At 47.8% G+C, this 25,764-nt stretch overlaps 1 protein-coding gene across 1 annotated transcript in view; it reads right to left on the minus strand.

Moving 5' to 3' along the window:
• The window catches only part of DNAH9 (dynein axonemal heavy chain 9), a 1,695,107-nt gene that overhangs the window by 868,899 nt on the left and 800,444 nt on the right, over positions 1 to 25,764 (minus strand). The window contains exon 38 of the mRNA XM_078654721.1: positions 23,751 to 23,958. Within this exon, the coding sequence (XP_078510847.1) occupies positions 23,751 to 23,958 (208 nt within the window). The remainder of the gene's footprint in view (positions 1 to 23,750; positions 23,959 to 25,764) is intronic.

A 25,764-nucleotide genomic window follows, 5' to 3' on the forward strand; every position in this document is an offset into this window, starting at 1 on the left:
GCAGAGTAATTAATGTGGGCCAGCAGGGTGACAAAAGGCCTAGGCTCTGATCTTGAACTGGGGTCCTTTGCCTTCTCTCTGCCCTTATCGGAAGACTCACCGCTGCCCTGCTGGTTCCTATCAATCCAGTCCAAGGTGGGACTGCAACTGCTTCCTGCGACCGCCACTGCTACTACCGCGCCAAGAAGAAGACGGGGACTACATCTCCCAGAGTCCCCTAGTGGCGCGGGGCAACGCATCAGAACACAGCACCAGGAGGCGCTCGAAAACACCGGAGGCCTCCCGCAGCGCGGGTCCTTTGCCTTCTCGCTGCCCTTATCGGAAGACTCACCGCTGCCCTGCTGGTTCCTCTCAATCCAGTCCAAGGTGGGACTGCAACTGCTTCCTGCGACCGCCACCGCTACTACCGCGCCAAGAAGAGGACGGGGACTTCATCCCCCAGAATCCCCAAGTGGCGCGGGCCAACGCGTCAGAACACAGCACCAGGAGGCGCTCAAAAACACCGGAGGACTCCCGCAGCGCAGGACATGTGCGGGCGTGCCCGGGCAATGCCCGGGCCAAGGGCAGGCCCGTCCGCGACCGTCAGAGCCCAGAGGAGGCAGGGCTGGGCCACGTTATTGACATTTATTGCCGTGAACTGTAAGCATTATATTTTTTGCTTAGGGGCTTTTCTTTGTAAGCTAGTATGGTTCCTGTTAATTGTGTGGCATTGAGGTCTCTAAAATATGAGCAAAAGAAAGGTTGGGGATAGGGTGGTGGGCACATTAGATGCTTTCCTAAATAGAGCAGAATCTGTATTAATGCATGAGATCCAGGCAACAGAGCGAAGGCTCTCGCTGGAACCTGCACCACCTAGGGGAGGCTCCTTGCCCAGTGCCTAGATACCCCACCATTGTCAAGTAATGAATTAGAATCTGCTTGTGATACAACATCTCCTAGCTTGACATGTGAGGTGTCTATGTCCCCCACCCCGGGTACCCCGCAAGTCCAGTGCAGCACATAGAGCCCTGCTATGGTAAAGACCAGGGGGAAGAAAGCTATGGGGGGATATGGGGCTGAACCGCCTACTAAAAAAAGGAAAGGTCGGAGTACAGTTAAACAAAATTCACTGGCCGCTATCAATGAATCTAGTAGGGTACATGTCTTTGGGAAGTCGGGTGTTAACATCTTGGATGTTAATCCAGATGCTAACATAACACCGATATTAATAGCTTCCCAACCCAAGCAGGCAACTTGTACAAATATTCAGTTCAATCCAGAGGAACTGTGCTCATTATTAAGAGAACAAATAGTAGCCCGTATTGATCAAATAATTAAAAGATTAGACTTAGTTGATGAAAGGCTTAATAAGATTGAACAATGCCTATCCTGTAGTAACCAAAGAAACTTTGCCCAACCTACCATTCATGCTAATGGGGCAGTCCAATGTAACACTTCAGGGGCTGTACCTAACACGCAGCTTGGAAATTTGGTAAATGCTCAAACAAGTCTTGATCTGGTACAACCGGTGATAAGTTCAGCCTGCCCTCCTACTTCTAGTTCAAACAATGGTACCACCGTAACGATGGTGCAGCAATGTGGGGTCAAAGATAACAGAAGGGGGCAGGTTGAGCAGGGTACAGTAGGGGTTTCTAACATGCTACCAGTCTCCATCTCCCCCCTGAAGCTACGCCTTATACGGTTGTCTTAGCCAACGTGCCCCCACTTCCCCCGGGTACACGAGAGCATTGGTCAACGCTTAAAAATAAGGCTCTCCACTTAGTGAGCAAAAAGACAGGCATTAGAGATCAATTATTTGATGAATTTAAAATGGTGTGACAAATTAACTGGGTACGCCACTCATATAAATCCATGGCTGTCGATTGTGCGGTACTGAGCTTTAGGTCACCCTCCTTGGTACAATATATTTTAGAGATGGATGGTCACTATCCCCCTGCAGTAGAGAAAATCAGACTACTTCCCTTAGGGTTTTTCTATAATCAACGGGAGATGCCTAGATATAAGGAAGTGTGGGTCCCTAACAGGGTTCACAACTTGTTTGATTATCCCATACAAACCAATAATCGTTTCGAGTTACTATCAACTCTCGAAGATACCGACTGACTGAGAGGGAGTGACACCATACTGGGGTTTGTAGGCAGTGGTGTTAAAAAGATGGTTGATAGGAACCTAGCAACTTGCACTAGTAACATGCTGGGAAGTTAGAGTGTTTCCCCACGTGTCACACCGATAGTTGGCACAAGGAGTGCCCGTATGGGCTGTGAACCGTGGGAAAATTCCACTGAATTTGATGTCCAACCCCTTTTAAGAACCCCTAGCATAGGTCAGCCTTTAACAACTGATGTGAATACAAAGGAGGTTTTGATAGACCCTAGTCCCTCAAAACCATGTATGACTCTATCCTCTTGGAATATAGCGGGATTAGAAACAAAAACAAAGTCCACAGATTGGTCATCATACATAGAGTCTACTGATGTGTGGGCTTTCCAAGAGACGTGGTCTGTAGAAGGAGTTTTTCATGCAGGTTATCTATTTTCTTTAAAGCAGCAACCAGGCGATCGAGGGGTAGACCAGTTGGTGGGTTGACCTGTTGGGTGAGACAATTTGAGGGGATAAGGGTGGATGAGATTATTATTGATAGCCCAGACATTATGGCCATACGGTTTAGCTCACCAAAAGGCTTAGACATAACCATATATAATGTCTACTCGCAGGTCCAACCGGGTGGCAGGAGTTCAAATGTTATCACAATCCTTGAAAGTTATCTGATTCAAGATGCAAACAATAGAAACCTGATAATTGCTGGTGATTTCAACACTTGATTTGAACCCCATGGATTTCGATGATGGAAGGCTCAGTGAAGATGTTGATGCATTATAGGGCGTCCCTCATTTGGACCTTCAACCCATAAGGAAATGGTCTTAGGCCATCCTTCAATTGAAGGGGTTGTGCTTGGAAAGGGGTTTGAGGGCGGTTAACGGGAGGACGCAGTCTGATAGGCAGGACGCAAAGACATTGGGCAATGGAAGAACTGATAGTCGTATAGATTACATACTTGTCAATGTGGAACTATGGCCTTCAGTTTTAGACATGGAGGTTCAGAGGAGGCCAGAAAGTGATCACAATCCTCTGGTTTTAAAAATTAATGACAGATGCTTTTGTCGTTTTTCACAGAGGGAAGGTGACATTATCTCTGAAACGGTAAGTATAACTAATTATCTAAGAAGGGTTCGGTTGGTAAGGGCAGCTAATAATGACAGTAATGTTGTGCAGATTAGGGTCATGGTCTCGGGTTCCTTGTCGAAACTTTCTGATTGTAAGTCCCAGTAGGTGTTAAATGCCACCCTATCGGGTGTCCACAATGAACTTTTCATGGGTTTGAAAAAGTTTTTCATTAAAGAAAACTTGTAAAAAGACTAGACCCCTGAAGCCAAGTTCGTGGTACAACAACACCTGTAGAAAGGCTCATAAAGTCCTTGTGGAAGCTATTAGATTGAGGTCACAGGGTAACATCAAGCAGTGTAGAGCTAATTATAAAGCTTCACAGAGACAAGCTAAGAGAGACTGGGATGAAGAAAGATGGAAGGACTTGTTACAGGCATGTAATGGGAGAAACATGACCCAATTTGGCACCTATTTAAATGGGGGAACAGTTCGCAGCCACAGATCCCGAGTAATCACGTTGAACCTCAACAATGGGTGACATATTTTGAAGCTCAGTTTAAGGCAGCATATAGTAGTGATGAAATTGTCCCGCCTATTTTATCTGAAGAACCACTGAAGTTCACATGCAGAGAGGTGGAGTCTGTGTTAAAAATAGTCCAGAGTGGCAGGGCCCCGGGGCCAGACTGCATCCCTGCAGATCTGTTTAAACAAGATCAAGATCTATGGGTCCCATACATAAATCTATTAGCAAATGCCATAGCTAGTGGAGCCCCGCTCCCAGCATCCTGGTCTGGTGCAGTGATCATACCAATTTATAAGGGGGATCGCTCTGCACCAGCAAATTATAGATCTATCAGTCTAATCAATGCTGTTCAAAAGATCGTAGCGAGATTAGTACTTGGGAGGATACAGGGATGGATGACCGAAGCCGATATTTTAACACCCTTACAGGCAGGGTTTCGGTTTCATATAGAGATCCTTGATCAGGCCATCAGATTTGTATTAAATTACTGGAAGGAGGTGGCTTTAGGTGAGGGCATGCTTTTTGTGGCATTTGTGGATTTAAAATCCGCATTCAATCTCGTTCCTAGGGTAAAACTGTGGAAGGTATTATTGAAAATGGGGATGTCCCAAGATTTGGTTGCAATTTTGGTTAAATTCTATGAATATACCTATGTGCAGGTTTGTTGGGGCAAACCAGGTGAGACTACAGAAAGGTTTACGGTCAGCAAAGGGGTTCGACAGGGGTGTGTACTGGCTCCCACCTTGTTTTCTTTATTTATAAATGGGGTGGTCCAGTATTTTGCAAATCACCCAACTGATGCGCCAATGTTAGCTGGCATGAAAGTACCACTGCTCATGTTCACGGACAACACCTTGCTTATATCCAAAACGAGACAGGGACTGCAGTTGGCATTGTCTCGTTTTGAGGTATTCTGTCGCGAACATGAGCTTGTGGTCAAAGTAGGGAAAACAAAGTTTATGGTGCTCCATGGGTCCAAGCCAGGTAAAGCACGTGTTTACATGGATGGCGCTCTACTGGAGCAAACAGATGTCTTTACCTACTTGGGTGTTACCTTCAATGATAAATTAAGCTGGAAGCCCCAAGTTGGAATGCTAGCCCTAAGCACACCCAGCTGGCCGGTGCCTTGATTAAGGAGCACATGTTGTCTCTAACCAAACCTATTGCCCCTATTGTTAAGATATACACAACCAAAATCTGACCAGCCATACTATATGGAGCTGAAATATTGGGTTTTTGTAATTTATTTCCACTTTCTTTAGCCCAAAATAAGTTTATGAGATCGATAGTAGGCTTGCCGCAATCGTCCCCCCTAATACCATTGTTTCTTTATTTGGGCTGTCATGCACTAGAAGACATAGCACGCTATAGACCGCTGGCATTTTGGAGGCGACTCTGGATCACTTGAGAACTCTCCTTGTATGCCAAGGCCCTACTGAAAGTGAGTGAGTTAAGTCGATCACATAAGATCCTATGGTTGACTGTAATTAGGTCCTTGTTGACTGATACGGGGATGAGGAATCTATGGGAACATCCAGAGACTCCGGAATTTCTATCTAAAAGGTCCTATAGAGCAGAATAATGGGAGTTGGTTAAAATTAAGAGATTCTCCTCCCATATCTGCCAGTCATTGTCGAGGGATTTCCTTGATATCAAGGATGATTTGCTTTTGGAAGCTTATTGGGATCTTATCACAAAGCCTCGTGATCGCAAACTTTACCATCAGTTCAGGATAGGCACATTACCCTTACATTGGTTTACAAGCAAATGGAACCCTGCTAGTAGTGATAAGTGCGTATTCTGCCAAGATCATATCAAAAATATTGATAATTTTTTATTTGTATGTCCTGCATACCATCAACCGAGGACTATCTGGCTGAAACCAGTATGTTTGCCCATGAATGCAAGATCGGCGATGGTTGCAAGGAGAATATTGAAATCTGATACTTCCAACCTTGCTGTAATTGGTGTAACAAAGTTCTTGATTTGGGCGTGGGCTTTACGCAATAAAAATGGGGGGGCAAAGTAGCTGTGTAAAGACAAGATGGGCCCTTGTAAACAGGGGTTGGAGATGGTATAGTAATACCTTATTTTAGAAGAGTACTCACCCCTTGAAAAATAATTGATGTAGAATTAAGTCTCTATGCTGGTTTATATATTTGATCCTTTTTAAGAATTTGTTTTAAAATGTATATATATATATCTATTTATCAATCATGGTTGATGTGGTATAGTACTAAGTTTTAGATTTTTGAATATGATGGTGTATTTTAAAGTGAATGAAAGCTGTAATAATTTTGGATATTTACTGTCTTTTATGATGAAGAATCGCAATAAAGACTTAATGAAATGAAATGAATGAAATGATCTTGAACTGAGCCAGAGAAATATGAAAATTCTGGCCGACCCATACCAAATGACAAAAATCCACAATACAGTAATAAATATGACTTTCAGATGGTAGAAATCGTTCAGTTCGCAGCAAATTGCAGATGCAACACTTTTCTCACAAAGTACCTGGGATGCGTCACGCAAACAAACAAAATGGGCTGCAGGGAAGGTGATGAGTCAGTTCCTTACACTCAGGGAAGGTGATGCGTCGGTTCCTTGCCCCGGGGGAGGTGATGCATCAGTTCCTTACTGCAGCGCAGGGGAGGTGAAGTGTCAGGTGCTTACCGGAGAGGAGGTGATGCGTTGGCTTCTTACTGTGGCCCCCAACGATGTGACAAGCTTGTCACCTCGATGCGATGCAACAATCCGAAACGATGTGTGAACTCTTGCACAGCAGGCCTTGCGTCGAAATCGGTGCGGTGATCTCAGACTTCGGAGATTGGTGAACTTGATGCAGCTTGCAGCAATTTCTCGAGCCGCAGGCAGGCGCTGCGATGGTTTCTTCGGGAATGCATCGGAAACAGGTGCGGATGCGTCTCGCTTCTCGAAGTTGCCTTACTCTTTAAGCTCCCAGCGGAAAACAGTCTGTAGAGGTCCAAAATAACAGCAGGCACCTCTTTGCAAGTCAGAACTCCCAGCAAGACAGTTCAGGGGAGCTGGTGGTGAAGTCTTTGTGTTCCTGATACTTCAGAACAGGAGCCTAGCTCAATTCAAGCCCTTGGAGTTCTTCTTTCAAGCAGGGGACAAAGCAAACAGCAAAGTCCTGTTCTCTTTTCCTTGGCATCCAACCCCAGACAGCAAATAGCACTGGGGCAGTATTCCTCCTCAGCTTCTCCGGATCTTCTCCTTGGTAAAGGTTCCTCTTGATTCCCAGAAATGATCTAAAGTTCTGGTGTCTGGGTCCCAATATTTAGACTACAAATGCCTTTGTTCTCTTGTGTTAGAGAAGCCCTGTGCTCAGTCCAAACCAGTTCTGTCCTCTCTGGTGCAGCTTTCTGGCAGGAGGTAGAGACAGCATTGTACTTGGCAGACCAGGCCATTCAGGTGAAAGGAAATATTCTCCCCCTACTCTAAATGGGGAGCCCTGACTCATCAGGCTCTCTGTAGCCACTGCTCCTCCCCAGCCCCTGTCAGACATGCAATACACAAACCTAGCAGAGGCACACTGGATGGCTAAGCAAGAAAATACCTACTTTCTAAAAGTGGTATTTTCAAACACAGAATGTAAATATCACCCTCACTAAAAAATGCATTTTAACATTCTGAATTCTGGCATATCAAACTTTATTTTACGACCTTGTTCCGAGGGGTAGGTATGTTTATAAGCTCTTATAAACAAACTCCCCATTCTATCCTATGGGAACAGGTAGCCTTGCAATAGTGAAAAATGAAATTGGCAGTAATTCACTATAAGGACATGCCACGCACACCAGGTCATGTGCTACCTTTCACATACACTGCCCACAGGAGTACCTTGGGCCAACCTTAGGTGTGAATGACATGTAAGGAAAGGGAAGGTTAGGGCCTGACAAGTGGGTGCACTTGCAGGGTCAACATGGCAGTGCTAGACTACACATAGGCTCTGCAATGGCAGGCCAGAGTTGCATTTGCAGGCTGCTTATGTGGGTGTCCCAATCAGTGCTGCAAGACCAATAGCAGCATTTGGTTTAGAGGCCCTGGGCACATGTAGTGCACTGTACTAGGGACTAACTAGTAAATCAAATCAGCCAATCATGGAAACACCAATCCATAACAATAATTTATAAAGGGAGCACTTGCACTTTGGCACTGAACAGCAGTGGCGAAGTGCCCAAAGCATCCAGACCAGCAAAACGGAGTCCAACATACAGCAAAAGCACAGGAGGCAAAGGCAAAAAATGCAGGGGAGACCGAAGCCAATGGTTACAGGTCTAAGCACACTTATCATCCCTATTTGATATCGTGCTGGGCTTTGTAGGCCAGCGGAATGCAAAAGTGCACTCTAGGGCAGATTATCCCCTATGTGCATAATAACGTGTAACTGCTGAATATACAGTAAACCATACTGACTTTACCTATGAGTGCCTATTAATATTATAAAGCCTTACCCAGATCACCATCTAACTCTACAGTTACCTCTGCGCCAGGCTACCTGTGTGCACTCATCCCCTGTGCACAACGGTAGCCTCACCCATGCAGCCCTCACATGTGTGCAGACCATGAGTACCATTATTTATTTATTTATTTAGTTATAAAGTTTTATGTAGCGCGAACATGACCTAAGAGGGTATCAGAGCGCTTTACATTTAGGATTGTCGCGTTACAAGTTACATCAGATACAAGAGCATAGTAAGGTACAGTGCACATAAACAATGTTACAATAATTCGTAGGAGGGAGGGGAGGAAGGAGTAATAGCGGGGAGACGAGGAGGAACTATGCCCAATGTCCGGCTGGGTAGGTGATGGTCAAGGGGGAAAACAGGGCTAATCTCCTCATTAGCTGTCATTCATAGCCAAGATACCCTTGGGTGAACGTGTGCTTTATAAATACAGGTTATGCCATGTTCATGTTTAACCAGCCAAGTGCTCCTTACCTTTGCTGCATAACAGCAGCCTTATATTAAAAGGTGGACAATGGCGGTAAGGATGCACAGTCCATTTACTATGTGCTTTCCATGGATGAGATACACGTAGTGATACTCACCCACAGTAAAAAGTTCAAAACTGGGTGATAAAAAAGCAAAAAATATGGGCGTTCTAAATGGGCAGACCACATTTTGCAACACTATCCTTTTCCATTTTGAATGGCATTTACTCAGTTGTTTGTTTTAAGTAAACTACCTGCCTTGCCAGTTGTGAGGTGTTGCTACTGGTGGACCCCGGTCTAAGGAATTACTAAACGCTGGTGGCAGAAGGGTAGGTTTGTGAAGCTCTTCTTCAAGAGACAAGAGTAGTCTGAAATAAGTCTCCAGACAACAACTAAATAAGAGCCCGCTGCCAGGAACAGAGAGCTAAAATCATTGTGAGAAAAGACACAACAGGGCCCAAGATATCTCTATTGACACGCCTTGGCCTCTAGGTTCACCTAGCTGAAACAATCTGTACCCCATTCAAAAATGTATTGATTATTCCCCCAGGAGGGGCCTATGAATTGGTGGCACCATACTGCAGTTAGCGTTGTTACATGAAAATAAAATCCCTTTGAGAAGGTAGGATACCGGTCAAGCTAACAAGTAAAGCCGCAAGGTATGGTGAAAATAGAGAGTCCTCACCCACATTTCTGCTTAATTGAGGTGCATGCCAAGGGTGCGTGCTTACCCTATTCTATACTTGTTATATATAAACCACCTTGAATCTGGTCTGGTGAATGTGGGGACTGATATGCCGTGGTTTAAAACAAAGCAATGCTGGCGCTTCTTTACGAGGACGACGCCATGCTGCATGCTATGACTGTCAACAGCCTAAAGTTACTAATATCTAGTTTTGTGAGTTTTATGGACAATGTACTTACAGGCCAATTTTTCTAATTGAGAGAGTGAGCCAGTTTCCTTATCTAAGGTTAGTTGTATGAGGAGGCATGCACCTGGATCCCGTGTATAGACAGCAGGATAAATCGCTACGCGTGAGCTGTTGGATCCATCTTTTGGATTAGTTGACGCCTTGGGATGTAAACCATTTACCCCCCATTCTCGAAATAGACAGAAGGAAATGTCTCCCCTCTCTGACTTATGGTTCGAGATCTGTAGATGTAGGGATGCCTGTAGGGTGCAAGTGGAGGAGAATAGAGTTTGCAGGCGGTTACTGGTTGTTTACCCTCCACCCCCCACTATACAGCGCATCAGCAGCTAGGCCTGGAATATGTGGAGGACCAAGTAAATCTTGCCCCATTGTTATCATGGTGCTCAATTTGGCTAAATGATGAGGCTGGCGTCAATCGCGCAATTATATCTGATTCCATCTCCTGCCTACATGGCCCTAACATCCTCTGGCTTAGGTATATCAGAGAGACAACCCTCGCTTTAGGTTGTCCGTATATATTTGAAAACCAAGAAAGTATCACTAAGAGGGACCAAGGATGGCTCAAGGACTGCTTTTATCCTATAGATAGGCTCGGGGAGGGGGGCGAGGTAATGAAACCAACAGTTCAAGATTACTGCCTCCTTTAATCTACTGAAGCAGTGGCTCCCTAACTGTTGTACAGAACACTTGGGAGCGGATACTACTGACGCGCTTCCGAGTGGGCTCTATAAGATGGCTTCTATCCTTGACAATTTGCCTCTACTGATATATTATTTTGTCCCTGTGATGAGTGATTACCCCAGGTCCCTTATGTCCTCGTCCCATTCATTACAAAGTGGAGATGCCCATCTCCCAACAGAAAAAAACAAGAGGAATGCTGGGGCACTAATACTGCCCCTCCCCCCCCCCCCCGGGAGTACATAAGCAGTACTTACCCAGCAGCCCTCCTGTTCTTTTTTTCTGTCTGTCGACAGAATGGATGGTGTGCTGGTGCTGCTCCTGCTGGGCTTGAGTGGATTCTCTTCTTCCCCCCGCCCAGCTGCCTGGCTGTATGGGCGCGGGGTTCCCTGGACTGCCTCCTGGCCTGCTGGGCTTGCTGGGAGACAGTCTCTGTTTGGTGCCGGTGTTGGGAGGACGGAGTTCACGGCTTTGCTGTATGCTGCTTGCACCTCCCGGCCCTTTGTGCCGGAGTTCCCGGTTGCTTCCGGGTCGCGGGCTCGGCTTCCCGAGCCTGGCCGGGGAGCGGTGCCTCGCTGGATGGGCTCCTACTGGATTCTCGCCAGACGGTGGTGGGGGGCCTTGTTCCTGGGGTTGGCCCCCGCTCTGGGTAAGTCCCGTTTTCGGATTCTTTATTTTCCTGCCTTGCGCACTTGGAGCGTTTGAACTCCTGGTGACTTTTGATGTGATGTTGACTTGCTTCCTTGATTTATATGACTCTAGTATCCAGCCTGAAGATGTACGAAGCATGGTGGTTGTGATGCATGCCGAGGACGCTTTAACTCCTGCTGGATTCTGGGATGTAGGTGGAGTGGGGGCCTTGTTCCTGAGGTTGGCCCTCGCTCCGGGTGAGTCCCGATGTTGGGTTCTTTTTTTTTTCTTCTGGCTTGCGCACTTGGAGGGCTGTTTTGGTGCTGCTGTCGGCCTGTGGGTGGTTCCTGCCTGTTTTCTTTCAGTTTGCACAGCTTACGGAGCGTGGCTGCCTGCGCGGGGGTTTGTGCCGGGGTGTCCGGGGCTGTATTTTCTCCCATACATGTTTTCAACTGTTCTGTGGCTCAGTCTCTTGTTTCCAGCCTGACATTGTTCGGAGCATGGGGTTGTGATGCCTGCGAAGACTGCTTTCACCCTGTCTGTGTTACAGCTACTGACTCTATGCATGACCCTTCTAAAAGCGCATGTTTTAAGTACCTGTCCGCGCTCGTTCAGCTGCTGGAGTGCTCCGTGGTGGTTGCTGTCCCTGGTGTCTTCAGGCTGCTGCTATTCCCTTCCCTCATTTTGGCTGCCGCCCGGATGAAGGTCTATGTGCATGCTTCTGTGTGAAGCTGTGGCTTTTTTGATCTCTGATCAATAGAGGCGGTGTTCGAATCTGCTGGCTGCGCCTCATGTGTTCTCTGTATGTTTTCTCCCAGGCGTGTGTCCTTTGGGCGCTGTGTGTGGGTCGTCCCTTTGTTCCAGTTCCCTGCTGTTGTCCAGTGGAGGCGGGCTTCTGTGGTTGTGGGATGAGGATTACAACTTGCTGTACGGGTGCCATGGTGTACATTCACAGTTCACATCTCCTGCCCTCTGTTCCGCTGCGGCTCAGAATTTGTCTCGCTAGAGTCCTGCCAGTCCTCGTGTTTTTGACATGTGGTGTGGCTATGGGGGTTTGTGCATGTTCTTCGTTATCTGTTCACTCTGTTGGATGTCCTGGGTGCAGTGCCTTAGCCTTGGCCTGGTTTTGGTTGCTTTGAGGTGGGGACTTGTTGTGTTGTTGGCCCCAGCTCTGGCTGTTTTTCGCCCCCCTTTTTTTCCTCTAGGTGCTGCATGGCGTTGGCCTGATGCTTGATGCTCGTGGCCCGTGGGTTCGAGTCTGGACGCTGTTGTCCTGCTGTCCGGGGTGTTGCCTGGCCTACCTTCTGGAGTGTGTCTTGTCATTTATTCCTGGCCTTCGGCCTTACCTCCGGCCCGCCCCGGGTCTTGCTGTTCTCTGGTGGTGGGCGTTCCGGGGGTCTGCTCCCTCTGGTTCTCTTCTTCGGGGGTGCCCCTGCTCTGGACGGCTCTGTGGGCATTCGCTCTTTATGTTTGTGGGCTGCCTCGCGTTGGCGTGGGTTCCGGTCGCCTCTGTGGTGGCTGTTTCCTTTCGCTGGCTCTGCCTTTGCTTGCTCCTGGGATTCCCTGTGTTGTTGGGGTTTTCCTGCCTGCTGGCTTGCGCCTTGACCTCTGCTGATCTTATCTCGGTGGGGCTTCTCTCTTCTGGAGTGGAGTGGTGTGGCTCACTGGTTAGAGGCGACAGACCCGTAAGCAGAGAACGGCCCGGGACCAGGGTTCAATTCCTGACGTGGCAGGGTCGTGGACCAGGGTCAAAACGGACTCGATAATTCTCGCCTCGGTGCCTACTCTAACCAGGGAACACACTCGGCAACTCTGGGCATTAAGCTTGCCTCATCACTACAACGGCCCCCCACAGACGCCGGGAATGCCTGGTTTCACCTTGGAGATACCCAGAAAGGGACCATCTCACAGGGAAAACCAGGACGGGTTCCCCAGCGGTCTTCAGCGCCAGGATACTCCATGGAGTCACAGTGCGCTTTACAAGTACACCCACATTTACATTTACATTTACATTCTTCGGCGTCGGCCTGTTGGAGGTGCGTTCTGTTCCCCCTCTGCTTCGGGCTCCCTGCCCCACCTGCTGGTGGATCGGTTTTCCTGCTCCTTGGACCACTGCAGGGGTGGGGTGGGGGGGGTCCTGTGGGCTCCCCTGGTTCCGGTTGGCCTGCCGTGCTGTTCTCCCTCAGTGGCCTTGCCTCCGCTGCAGTCTGGCTCTTGTGGCCTCTGCTCCGCTTGGGTGTCCTGGTTTCTCCCTTCCTGGCTTCTGTGTGGATGGTGGGCGTTTGGGGCTCCTGGTTCCTGGCCCTGTTCCTCCCGTCCCTTGGGATGCGCCTGGTTCCTCTCTTGGGTGCTTGCCAGTGTCGTGCCGGGGGTTCTTTGGGGTGCTCTGTACCCTCGGGTTCTGTTCCTCCCTGCCTACGCTTGTTCTCGTCTTTTCCCTGACGGGTGCCTGGTTGGGTGCCTGCCTGGGTTTTCCTGTTGCTGTGGCCTTCCCTTTGCTCCGGCCTGTGGCTTCTGGTGCTGTCCGGGGGCCATTTCTGTGTGCTTGGCCGGGCTGCTTATGCACTGGCTCCCCCTGTGCTTGCCTTTGGCTTGCTTCTGGGGTTTCCTGTCCGCACCTCCTGTTTCTGCCGTGGTGCCTGCCTGGTTTGTTCCTGGCTGGGGCCTCTTGGCTGCTGCCGTTTCCTGTTGTGCCTCCTATTCTCCGGGTTGATGTGCTGTCCCCGTGCTCCGCTGTCTGCGCGGTGGTTGTGCTTGGGCGGGCCAGGTTGGTGCCTGCCTGGCCTTCTGGGGCTGCTGGGTGCTGTCGACTCCCTGAGTTGTTCTGGTCTCGCCTGGTTCCCTTGGGGGGTGCCTGTCTGATGTTTCAGCTGGGGCTTGGTGCTCCTGTTTGTTGGGCTCCCTTTTGGGCTCTGCTTCCTTGCTGTCTCTCTCTTTGGGTCCTGGCGGGGTGTTCTGCAGTTGGGGCCGCTTCCTGGTGGTTCCTTGTGGGCCTCCTCCGGCTGTTGGTTCTCTTCCCGGACTTGTTTCCCCGGTGTTGTGGGCCTGTGTGAGGTTCTGTGGTTCTGGCTCTGCAGCCTTCTTGCTGGTTCTGGGTGGCCTCGGGCTCTGCCTCCGGCTTTTCCAGCTGTGCTGTCCTTCGGCCTGCTGTGGGGGTTTGTTGCCGGACGTCTCCTGTTCCTTTCTTGGTTCTGGGGTCCTGGCTCGCTTCTTCCTCCCTTGCTTCCCCGGGTTCTGTTCCCGGTGTGGGTCTGTTTGGGTGCCCCGCCCCCCCTTCCTCTCTGGTTTGGGTGCGGTTCTGTGATGCTCTGGCCTCTGCGGGTCCCTCCCTCCTGGCTGCGGGTTATCTTTGTTTCCTGCTGCTTGGCCCTCTGCTTTTCTCCTTCTGCTTCCGCTTTGGCCTTCTGTTTGGTCTGGCGGTATTGTGCTGGGGGTTCCCTTTTCCGCCTGCCCTTTGTTTTCCTCTGGGCGCTGTGTGGGCCCCTTCTGGGGTTTGCTTGGGCCTGCCGTTCCGCCTGTGTGGTCTGGCTGCTTGGCTCTGGTCCTGGCTTCCTGGTTCTGTTGGCATTGTTGCCCTGTTTTTTGCACCCTGGGCCTTTCTTTTTCCGCTGCTCCTGCCCTTGCTGCTTGACTGGCCTGAGTGTGTGGTTCCTGGGTGGTCCTGTGCCGTGTGGGCGCCTTCTTTTTGTGCTGCCCTCCCGGCGCATTGGGCAGCTGCTGGGGTTTCCCGGTTGCTCTTTGCTCCCCTTCTGCCTTGTGTTCCCTCCCTTTGGGGTTGGGGTTTTTCTGGGGTTGTGGTCGTTGTCTCTGTGACCTTCCTGGTTTCTTGGTTTTGTTCCGGTCTTGTTGGCCTCTCCTTGCTTGGTGGGCTTTCGGCTGGGTTCTGGGGTTTTGGGGTTCTTCCCCCTCCCTGTTCTTTGGGAAGGGTTCTCGGTCCTGTTCGGCTCCCGGGTTCTTGTTGCTTCTTGGGCCTCCTCGGCCGGGTTTCGGCCTCCGGTGTCTTGGGGTCGTGTCCTTTGGTTTTTGGGGGTTGGCCGGTTTTCTGGCCTGTGCTTTCTCCTTCCTTTTTTGGTCTGGGGCTTGTGCCTGCGCTCTGTTGACCGTTCTTTTCTTTGGCTTTCTGCCGGTTTGTCTTAGTTTCCTTATGGGTCTGCCGGGTCCTGTGGCCTTTTCTGCTGGTTCCGGCCTTGGCGGCTTTCTCCGGTGGGTTGTTTTGGCGGGTCCTTTGTGTCCTTGTCCCGGTCCCAGTTTCCGGTTTCTCGGATTGGCGGCCTCTTTTCTTTTTTGGAGCCCTGGCCTTTTTCTTTGTCTCCGGTGCTTCCCTGCTGTCCTGTGCTGGGTTGCGGTCCGGTTGTTTCTTTGCGGTCTCCCTTTCCTCCTTCTCGGTGCGCCCTTGGATTACTGCTTTGTTGTGGTTTCCTGGGTGTGCTTGTACGTGCGGAAGGCCGGATTTCTGCTTTGGTATTTCTCCACTTTGTAATGAATGGGATGAGGACATAAGGGACCTGGGGGTAATGCTCTATTACTTACCGGTAATCTTCATTACTCCAGGTCCCATTGTCCTCGTCCCATTCATGCGCCCCTCCCTCCCTCCGGGGCGGCCGGCCTTCCTGTCTGGGCTTGTTAGTACAAGAGGGCTGCTGGGTAAGTACTGCTTATGTACTCCCGACGGGGAGGGGCAGTATTAGTGCCCCAGCTTTCCTCTTGTTTTTTTCTGTCGGGAGATGGGCATCTCCACTTTGTAATGAATGGGACGAGGACAACGGGACCCGGAGTAATGAAGATTACCGGTAAGTAATAGAGCATCTCTGCAGACCTTACTACACTTTGTCTTTTTCTCCAAATTGCATATCCTTCTCACTAAACGCCTTTTACTTCTGTTATGGCGCAAGAACAAGTTTAGGAGGTGTAGAGTTTTGCTGAATTTTCTTCAACAACTAGGTGCAAGACAGTTGGTTCTTTCTTAAAGAATACACTTTATTTGCGTAAATCCATGCTATTTTAGTATTTGATTTTATGGATATTTATTGAGTACGATACTCCCAATAATGTATAATCTTGAAAGTCTATACCCTACCGACCTGTGGCTGATAACGGGCGACTTTAATGCAAACCTAATGGAAACCGACCCAGCCCGATCCTCCCAAATAACATCCTTTAATGCAATGTGGGCAATTCCGGAGACAAAATCCCAGTACCATCGAAAGGATGTGAATGGAATACAATTGGCAACAAAACTGAACCATCTTGGTCTGCGTATTCTCAATGGAAGGATCGCTACTGATCGACCGGCGGCATACTCACATACATCCTTTTTTCGAATGGCCACCCTAGACTATATATGGAAATCGTTAACGGCCTTCCATCTAGTACGCCAATTCCTGGTAAAGCCTTCTCCAGATAGTGATCACGCCATTCTAACATGCAGCATTGCCTTGGGCCCTCGTCAACGCCCGACCACAAATCCGATAGGGGCAGCTTCTAGCCTACAGAGTGTGAAGAAACTCCGATGGTCAGAAAGCAACCAGGACGCAATCGAAACGGAGGTGGACAACAGAGGGCTCCTGGCTGACATTAGCCATGTGACGGCCCCCACTTGGGAAACTATACTGACCAACTTTAGAGACCACTTCACCTCAAAACCATTAAACATCTGCTTAAAGGATATCCCGACCCCGACAACTCTGTCAGTGCAACAACAACACACAATCACTGCCAAGAGTAAACTAAATAAGCTTCAACGAATAATTGTTTACAATGAAAGTGATCATAAACTTCTGAAGGAGGACATTATCGCTGCACGAAAAGCCTACAAGAAGGCTCGCTTTACTCAAAAGAAATTGGAAGAAGAACAGCATTGGGCAATAGCCTTTGAGATTATAAAGTCTAAAGATCAAAGGAAATTCTGGAATTGGGTTAACAAGGCTAGTCAAACAACCAAACCTCCTACCGCAACTAACATCTCCCCCGCGGAGTGGGAGTCCTATGTCAAAGCGCTCTATTCTACACCAGATGGTCAGAGTGCTAATAGCCCGGCCATCTTTGATCAACTAGTTAATCAGGACGGAGCAACAGCCCTCATCAATACACTAACGGACGATATAACTAGAACAATAAAGAAAATGCGCTCGGGCGGCGCCCCCGGTCCCAATGGAATCCCGACCCAAAATTTCAAAGCCTCCGCCGGAAAAGATTTTGACACCCCTTTACAAGGCCGCAATTTTGGGTGGCCCTATCCCAGAGTCCCTTAAGATCCGCGCTGAGCCTAACATCCTGCACTTTAGGAAACTCTTGAAAACACACTTGTTTCCGGTGTAGGACTGAGTAAGAGCCTTTCTTTTCTGTGTTCACAGCGCCGGGATGCCCCTGGGTAACTGCGCGCGTTACAAATTTTATATAATAATAATAATAAGAGTCTTGGCAAGGATCGCTCCTCGTTCCCTTCCACAAAAAAGGCTCACGTTCCAACCCCGATAATTATCGGATGATAGCCCTCCTAGACGTGGACGGGAAGGCATATGCTAGTATCCTATTAACTGCACTCTCCGAATGGGCGGAAAATAACAACTTGGTCCCCTTCACCCAAACTGGTTTCCAAAGAGGGTGCCACATTGAGGACAACCTGATATGCTGGAGAAGGTGACCACCGCGTTTGCAGAACTTTTATTCGTTTAGCGCTGTGCTGTGGCTCGCGCTTGTTTTAACTACCTATTTTGTATTTTTGTTCATTTGCTTTCATTACCCCTGGTTTTACTGTTATGCTGCTACCCCCCTGGCCCTTACCGCATATAAAACAAATTCAGCACCGCTATTTTGCGGGTCCGGGCTCCGGGGCTCCTGGGTCACGTGACTACGACGTGACGCCGCCATCTTGGGAAGGCTGTTCCCTTGCTTTGTCTGGGGGTTAGCGCGCTAGCGCTTTTCTCCGCCACTCGCCTACTTAAGGCGAGCCTTGACTCGGGGTCAGCCTGGAGAAGGTGACCACCGCGTTTGCAGAACTTTTATTCGTTTAGCGCTGTGCTGTGGCTCGCGCTTGTTTTAACTACCTATTTTGTATTTTTGTTCATTTGCTTTCATTACCCCTGGTTTTACTGTTATGCTGCTACCCCCCCTGGCCCTTACCGCATATAAAACAAATTCAGCACCGCTATTTTGCGGGTCCGGGCTCCGGGGCTCCTGGGTCACGTGACTACGACGTGACGCCGCCATCTTGGGAAGGCTGTTCCCTTGCTTTGTCTGGGGGTTAGCGCGCTAGCGCTTTTCTCCGCCACTCGCCTACTTAAGGTGAGCCTTGACTCGGGGTCAGCCTGGAGAAGGTGACCACCGCGTTTGCAGAACTTTTATTCGTTTAGCGCTGTGCTGTGGCTCGTGCTTGTTTTAACTACCTATTTTGTATTTTTGTTCATTTGCTTTCATTACCCCTGGTTTTACTGTTATGCTGCTACCCCCCCTGGCCCTTACCGCATATAAAACAAATTCAGCACCGCTATTTTGCGGGTCCGGGCTCCGGGGCTCCTGGGTCACGTGACTACGACATGACGCCGCCATCTTGGGAAGGCTGTTCCCTTGCTTTGTCTGGGGGTTAGCGCGCTAGCGCTTTTCTCCGCCACTCGCCTACTTAATGCTCGCCTGGAGCGTAGAGGTCTAGCGTAGCGGTCACGCCCTCGCTACGCCTGAGTCTCGCCAGAGTCCTGCCCGTCTGCGCCCGTCAGCGCTAAGGCAGGGCTAGGGCAGGGGACTCTGGCTTCCATAGGATGATGTCGGCTGCATACTTGCGTTCTTTGCGCCACGAGGTAAGAGATTGCCTCCATGGCGCCTTGGATCCTCTTAGTGGGCCCTTTCAGTGTCCCACCTGCTCCTTTACCATCCCCAAGCCGCAGCCTATTTTAAGTTTTCAAGTTAGACCGTCCTGTGTCCGCAAGTTAGACTCTGTGGTTGGTGGTGCCACTCATACTACCCTTAAAGTTTATCATCTGAATGTTAGATCGCTGACATGCCACCATCAAGAAGTATTTTCTCTGATTACAGATGACAATCCGGATATATTCTTCTTTACTGAAACCTGGCTGCATGATCACTCCATGGCTGTCATGAACTTAGCCCTTCCTGTGGGATACACCTTGCACTCTCTCCACCGCAAGACTAGAGGTGGAGGCATCGCAGTGGCGGTAAAAACTTGTTACCCCTGCGTTTGGAAACCCACCACCATAGCAGGGTGTGAGAGCGCGCATTTTAACATCACAGTGAATCCCCATTTTACTTTTTCGGGACTATTAATCTACAGGCCTCCCGGCCCCGAGGCCGCCTTTCGGCATAGCCTCCTGGAGGTGGTCTCCTCTTTAGCTATGAAAACGGTCAATTTTACGATTATAGGCGAGCTCAATTTGCATATGGAGGCTCCGCTCTCGAATTCAGTCTACAGCCTGTTGACAGATCTTGAAGCATTTCAAATAAACCAACGGGTTCAACATCCGACCCATATAGGCGGACATCTGCTGGATCCTGTCCTGACGAATCTCCCCACCAACATTGCAGTGCTTCATCCTAGACCGATGGCCTGGACCGATCATCATTTGATCGAAATCCATATCACTACTCCTATTTCTTCCCTCAGAAACAATACTCCTGACCTTTTCAAACGCCCCTGGAGAAACTTGAACCTTGAGCATTTTCATCAGCTTTTGATAAAACACCATCCTCAACCTCCTACTGAAGTCTCTCTCGGTTATGACAGCTTCTGTGAGTGGTTAAAGCACTCATTAGACACTCTTATACCGGCTAGGTGGAGTAAGACTAGATCAAGTCCTTCCAGTCCCTGGTACAACGAATCCCTTAAAACGCTCAAATCTTCCTGCAAAAAAGCAGAACGCGCATGGCGCAAAACTTATGATGTTGACCTCAAGTCGGCCTATAGGGCCTGTACTAGAGTGTACCATCGGGCTATATGCTCAGCCAGAGCTGCCCTCTACTCGCAGGAGATAAAGAACAGCACGAACCCCACCAAGGTGATCTTCAGGGTATGCAAGGACCTCACAAGTAAAAAGAACAATACTACTATTCTTGAAGCCTCTTTGGCTCACTGTGAGGATCTGGCTTCGTTTTTCGTAGGAAAGGTTGAGGCCATCTATAGGTCATTCTCTCAGCCTTCTATCAGGGAGAATACTACTGCACCAACGGTCTCTACATCACTGTTGACTATCCCCAGTCCCACTCTGGAGGAGTTCAAAGTCTTGACAACGAAAGTTAAATCTGGTTCTCCGGATGACCCTATGAGACCCATTCAATTTCGGGAACTAGCCGAGTGCTGCTATCCTGCCATGCACAGCCTTATCGAGCTGTCCTTTAACACTGGCAGCGTTCCCAGCGCATGGAAGTAAGCTACCATCATTCCGATCCTTAAAAAGCCTGCCCTTGATCCCACCAAATCGGACCACTATCGGCCTATCTCCCTGCTCCCCTGGCTGGCTAAATTAGCAGAATCGCATGCTAATCATATTTTATCATCTCATCTGCAGGCAGCTAATATATTGGATAACTCTCAGAATGGGTTTCGGGCGGGCCACAGTACCGAGACTGCCCTCCTGGCTGTGGTGGAGCACATCAGGAAGATACTGGATCAGGATCAAACGGCGGCACTGATCCTACTGGATCTCAGTGCCGCCTTTGACACGGTGTCCCACCAGATCCTTCTGCACCGTCTCAAGGAGGTTGGAGTTGGAGAGATAGCACTCGAGTGGTTTCGATCTTTTCTTACAGATCGAACCTTCAAAGTATCCACACCTCCCTTCGTTTCTGCTCCTCGTCCCATTCCTCAGGGTGTCCCGCAGGGATCGGCCCTTAGCCCTACCTTATTTAATTTGTATGTTCAGCCGTTGGCGGAGGTTGCCCATAGTTTCGGTCTCACCATGGTGTCATACGCCGATGATACACAGCTGGCGGTGTCACTTAATGGCGACTCCAACATGGATGCTCCTACCTTTCAGTCCGCTCTTAAAGCGGTGGAAGGCTGGATGACGAACAATCGGCTTCAACTTAATGCCTCTAAGACTGAGGTTATTATTTTTGGTAGGGATAGTGGGCTCTGGGGTGATCAATGGTGGCCTTCTGAATTGGGCCCCGTTCCCACTCCGGTGGCCGAAGTCAGAAACCTTGGGGTTTGGCTGGATGACAAACTATCCTTTACCCCCCATACTAAACGTGTAGCTGGTACTTGCTTTGGTGCTTTGCAGTGTCTTCGACCCATCTTCAAGTTTTTTGATGCGGACACCAGACAGATCATTGTCCAAGCTCTGGTTCTTACCAGATTGGACTATGCCAGCTCTCTGCTCCTGGGTGTGAATCAGGCTGAACTAGTTCGCCTTCAGAGGGTGCAAAATGCGGCGGCCAGGATGTTGGTTGGCCTTCCGAAGTTTGTATCTGCCCGCCGAACTATCCAAGATCTTCATTGGTTGCCTGTTGGGCAAAGAATTACATTTAAAGCTCTTTGTTTAGTTTTTAAAATTCTTAAGTCAGCTTCCCCCCCTATCCTTTCGCAGACTATCCTCCATTATGTTCCTTCCAGAGCCCTTCGATCCTTAGGGTTAAATCTTGCCATGGTGCCACGCTTTAAAAGAGCTAGAATGGGTGGACGTTCTTTTTCAGTGTTGGCGGCAACTCTCTGGAACTCTCTGCCTGCCCCTCTCCGCTCTATCCCTGATCTGCTTCCTTTCAGGAAGGCTTTAAAAACCTTCCTATTTTCTACAGTTTAGTCCTTTTCCCACCTGGTTATTTTCTGCTGTGTTGTGTTTTACCATCTCCATAAGCGCCGGGACGCCACTTGGCTGCGGCATCCGTGCGCTATATAAAATAAAATAACATAACAACATAACATAACATGTATTGCCCATCTGATAGAATCCACCCTAACCTCAAAAGGTAAAGATCTACACCTTGGGTTTATCGACTTTCGTAAAGCTTTTGACAGCGTAAGTCGGCCAAAATATGGGAAAGACTTGCAAGATGGGGCATTCCACAGTCATTATTGAAAGCATTATTCGCCCTACACACTGACACATGGGTAAAAGTGCGAGTTACATCAAGCTGGTTGACCTCTAATAAAATCTACACCACCAAAGGTTTAAAACAAGGGTGTACCCTTGCACCAATGCTCTTCAATCTGTACCTCGCGGATCTCCCTGAATGGTTGTCACACATTCGTGCTTTCCCTCCAGGAATAGAGTCAAGAAAGATCCAAACTCTCCAATATGCTGATGACACCATTCTGCTAGATCAAACCCAGGTGGGTCTTCAAAGACTGTTCGATTCCCTTCCTCAGTAATGCTGCACGAATATGCTCGAAATAAATGTGTCGAAAACCAAAGCAATGACAATATCTTCCGTAAAAACTAAAAAAATCACGTGGCTCGTCGAAGGGAAGAGATTGGAAACCATTACTGCCTATAAGTATCTGGGGGTGTGGATCGACCACAAAGGGAGAACCTCTGTGCATACAACTGAAATGCAGGCTGTTGCTCGCTCCCTGCAAGGGGCCTTTATAAGAACGAAAAGCGCTCTGCACTCCCAGGACCTAGTACCATTAATAAAACTGATTTCAGCAAAACTTCTCCCCACAATCTCCTTCGGTGCAATACAATTTAAGGACAAAATGAACAATTGGTTGGACAGAGCTCAATCGTCGTGCTACCGCAGGGTTTTTCGACTGCCAACCTCAACCGCCCATGCCCAAATCCGGAAAGAATTTTCATTGTCTTCCCAGAGATGGATAATGAGCGCACCATACATCAGTTATTGTTTAAAAACTAAGCATGCTACTAGCCCTTACACCCTAAAGAGCTGTTTATGGTCACTTTTTAGTAACCACAAAACTTCCTGGAGTAAATATCTGACATCATGCCTTGAATGCCTCAAAGAAAAGGACATATGTTCATCCTCCCTCCCCAACGACGTGAAAACAAAACTCCTAACCAAACAAGCAAAAATCCTATCAAGTGAACTCGACGAGCAACTTGTCGCCCAGCTCTCTCATGGTCCTTGGGTCTCCAAATTATATGCCCCGAAAACTCTTCCGTCCTATCTCGCATCTTCTACGGAAGTCCACACAAAACTCCAACTAATGCGACTTCGTTTCGGCCTAATTCCGCTGATGACCTACAAGTTTGGCCAAGGATACAAGAAAGAAGTATCATCGCAATGTCGCTTCTGAAAACTGGACGACGAAAACCTTATTCATATCCTGTGTATATGTCAAAAACTCAGAGCTCAAAGAAACTTTTGGCTGCGTCCAATTTGGCTGCTTCTTAACATCAGGACTTGCCAAGAAGCATTAGACGCTTGCATGAGGGGTGATTCCCCGCAGTTGGCGGCGCGTTTTGCTAAGTTTATCTCAGAAATTAATTCTCCTAACTTTGTCTTTTGAACCAGTCTGAGTCAGTTTTTTCCCTAGTGATATTATCATCTGTCCTTTTAATTTATAACTCTTCTGTGTTTGTAATTGTTTTGTGTAGATCCTCCCCTTTTTTACTATGTAATGGTCATTTCTGTGAGTGCATTTTGCAATGATTTTAATTAATTGTGCAAATAAAAACTTTACTTATTGAAGCACCTCGTCGTTCTTATGTCCTATACTTTTTTAATTGATATGTGCAAGTTGAATGTGATGTTTTTATTATGTTTCTGCTTGTGTTTTATCTGTTTTATTCTATAATGAAATATTGTGGTTTTATTTTGTATCTTTTATTATCTGTCTTTCACGAGATCTTTGAATATTCCAGTGTGCACTTAGTGGCATTTTTTGCAAACAATATGTTGACAGCAGTATTGTACTTAAAAAAAAAAACAGAATCACATTAGTCACAGTTCAGCTTACCTTGAAGCATGGCTGATGTGGTGTAATAATTAAATGGCACGTTCTTCACCATGTATTCATCAGGGTCGAGAGATGTTAGTTTGTCTCCAACAAGAACTGATTTTCCAGTGCCAGCGTTTCCAACCAACATAACAGGCCTGCGTCTTTCCAGGAGTTTATCCATGAAATATCGAACGCGGATTGTTTCATTAGTGTGTACCAAACAAGCCTACAAAGAGATTATTCGAAGACTTAGAGGCACCAATCAGGTAAAAACTGATATCAACTTTGGCATCATCATCTTTTTATTTATACACAACAAATTAAAACGTAACACTTTTGTAAGTGTGTTGTACTGAAATACTCAAAATCGCAGCACTTGAAAGGATTTTTGCAGGTCTAGACAAAATTGTTTTACCATCTCGGGGCTCCATTATAACTAGTAATAAAGCTATTGTGAAGCAATTAACAGTGGTACTATGAGACAGCTCCCAATAGTGGCTTCAAACTAGCATCCATCTCTATGGGTCTGGTACGCGAGGACAGACTTTTGGTTTTGTAAATTCTTGTTTTTGTCATGGTTTTGTAAAACTTCATAGTCAAGAAGATGCTGGGGCCTCATAAACATAAAAATTGTCTAAAAGCAAAAATATAATTTTGGTCTCTAATCACACACATTCCCATAGTAGTCGCTGACACAGAAGGGATCTACTTTGTGTGTGGATGTGCTCCTAGTGAAATAACTGAATACCCTCAATCATAGTGAACCTAGCCAATGGCTGAAATTACCAGACTGCTTGCCCTAGGACCTAGGTTGTACGCTATGGTGGGCAGAAGCAAAATGTGAGTGACACAATGGCAAACCAATGGATAAAGAGCGCTGGCTAAAAGACCCCATTAGTAGGTATACAATACATATAATTTTAGTAAAATCAAAAGGCGTTGGTTAACCTTAGACCTAAAAAAAATGGTCATGCATTATGTAGAAAAATAATTCTTTGGATCTTGCAGGAGGCCAAGCAAAGTAACCGGAAGACCAAAACAGACAAGGGGATTAAACTTAAATTCTTCGCCATGGCACATATAAATATCAAAATTTCGATATATCGTAAAAAAAAGACAGTGGTGCTGAGCAACTGGTCATTTAGGCTATGATCTTCAAAAATATGAAAGGTGATAATATATAAACTCACTCACCTCATGTCCTTTACAAGCCTGCCCATGTGGTGGTTATGAAGCATTGAAAAAAAGAGAGCTAAGAGGATAAAGCTGCCAAACGTCCATGTCGCTCATATGTTGATTAATAAAACCTTACTTCTGCTACTTTGTCTGCCCTTTTTATGGCCCACATGAGAGGGAAGAAAAGGTCCAGAACGATGAAGCTCGAATTTCACTCTCAATCTCTGCTCCCTTTTTAGTGGACCTCACTAAAATGGTGTCAGCTGCCTACTGGGGTCAGAGAGTAGCACCCCTCTCGTCTTAATCTTATATAAAAAGAGAATTTGCAGTCAACCTATTAGGACCGACAAAGCCAGTTCAGAAGTGAAACTGCGTGGAATGCACTATAAGGTAAAGTTTGAATGAATGTCAATACAACTACAAGTATTGTCTGCAGCCATTTGTATTCCATTAATCTGAGTGACCCTTCCACCCATCACAGGTTGCCATGTCTGATTTTAAAACTGGCCTATGTGCTCTTTTCATTAGGAGCTCAAAGGTGGAAACAACACTGAGGGGCCGTTTCTCCAAATTGTTTGCTTGTATTCCACTCTTAAAAGACTTACTCTCGTACACCAATATGTGAGGTAACCTACTGGCATGAGGGGTAGTGAGGAGTGGGTTTTACACGTAGGGAATGCCCTGTAAGCTTCTGAACACCACAAATGCTTTGGGTATTGCAAACCCAGAGATTTACTGAAGACGCCAGTCCCTTTCTAGAGTGAGAATGGGAGGAAGGAAACACCCCTAAAAACTGAGATGAGAAGGGGGAGGGTGTGTGTGTCTGTGTGTGTGTATGTGTGTGTGTCACTTAAAA

Source organism: Lissotriton helveticus, chromosome 7 (genome assembly GCF_964261635.1).
Source record: "Lissotriton helveticus chromosome 7, aLisHel1.1, whole genome shotgun sequence".
NCBI classification, from domain to species: domain Eukaryota; kingdom Metazoa; phylum Chordata; class Amphibia; order Caudata; family Salamandridae; genus Lissotriton; species Lissotriton helveticus.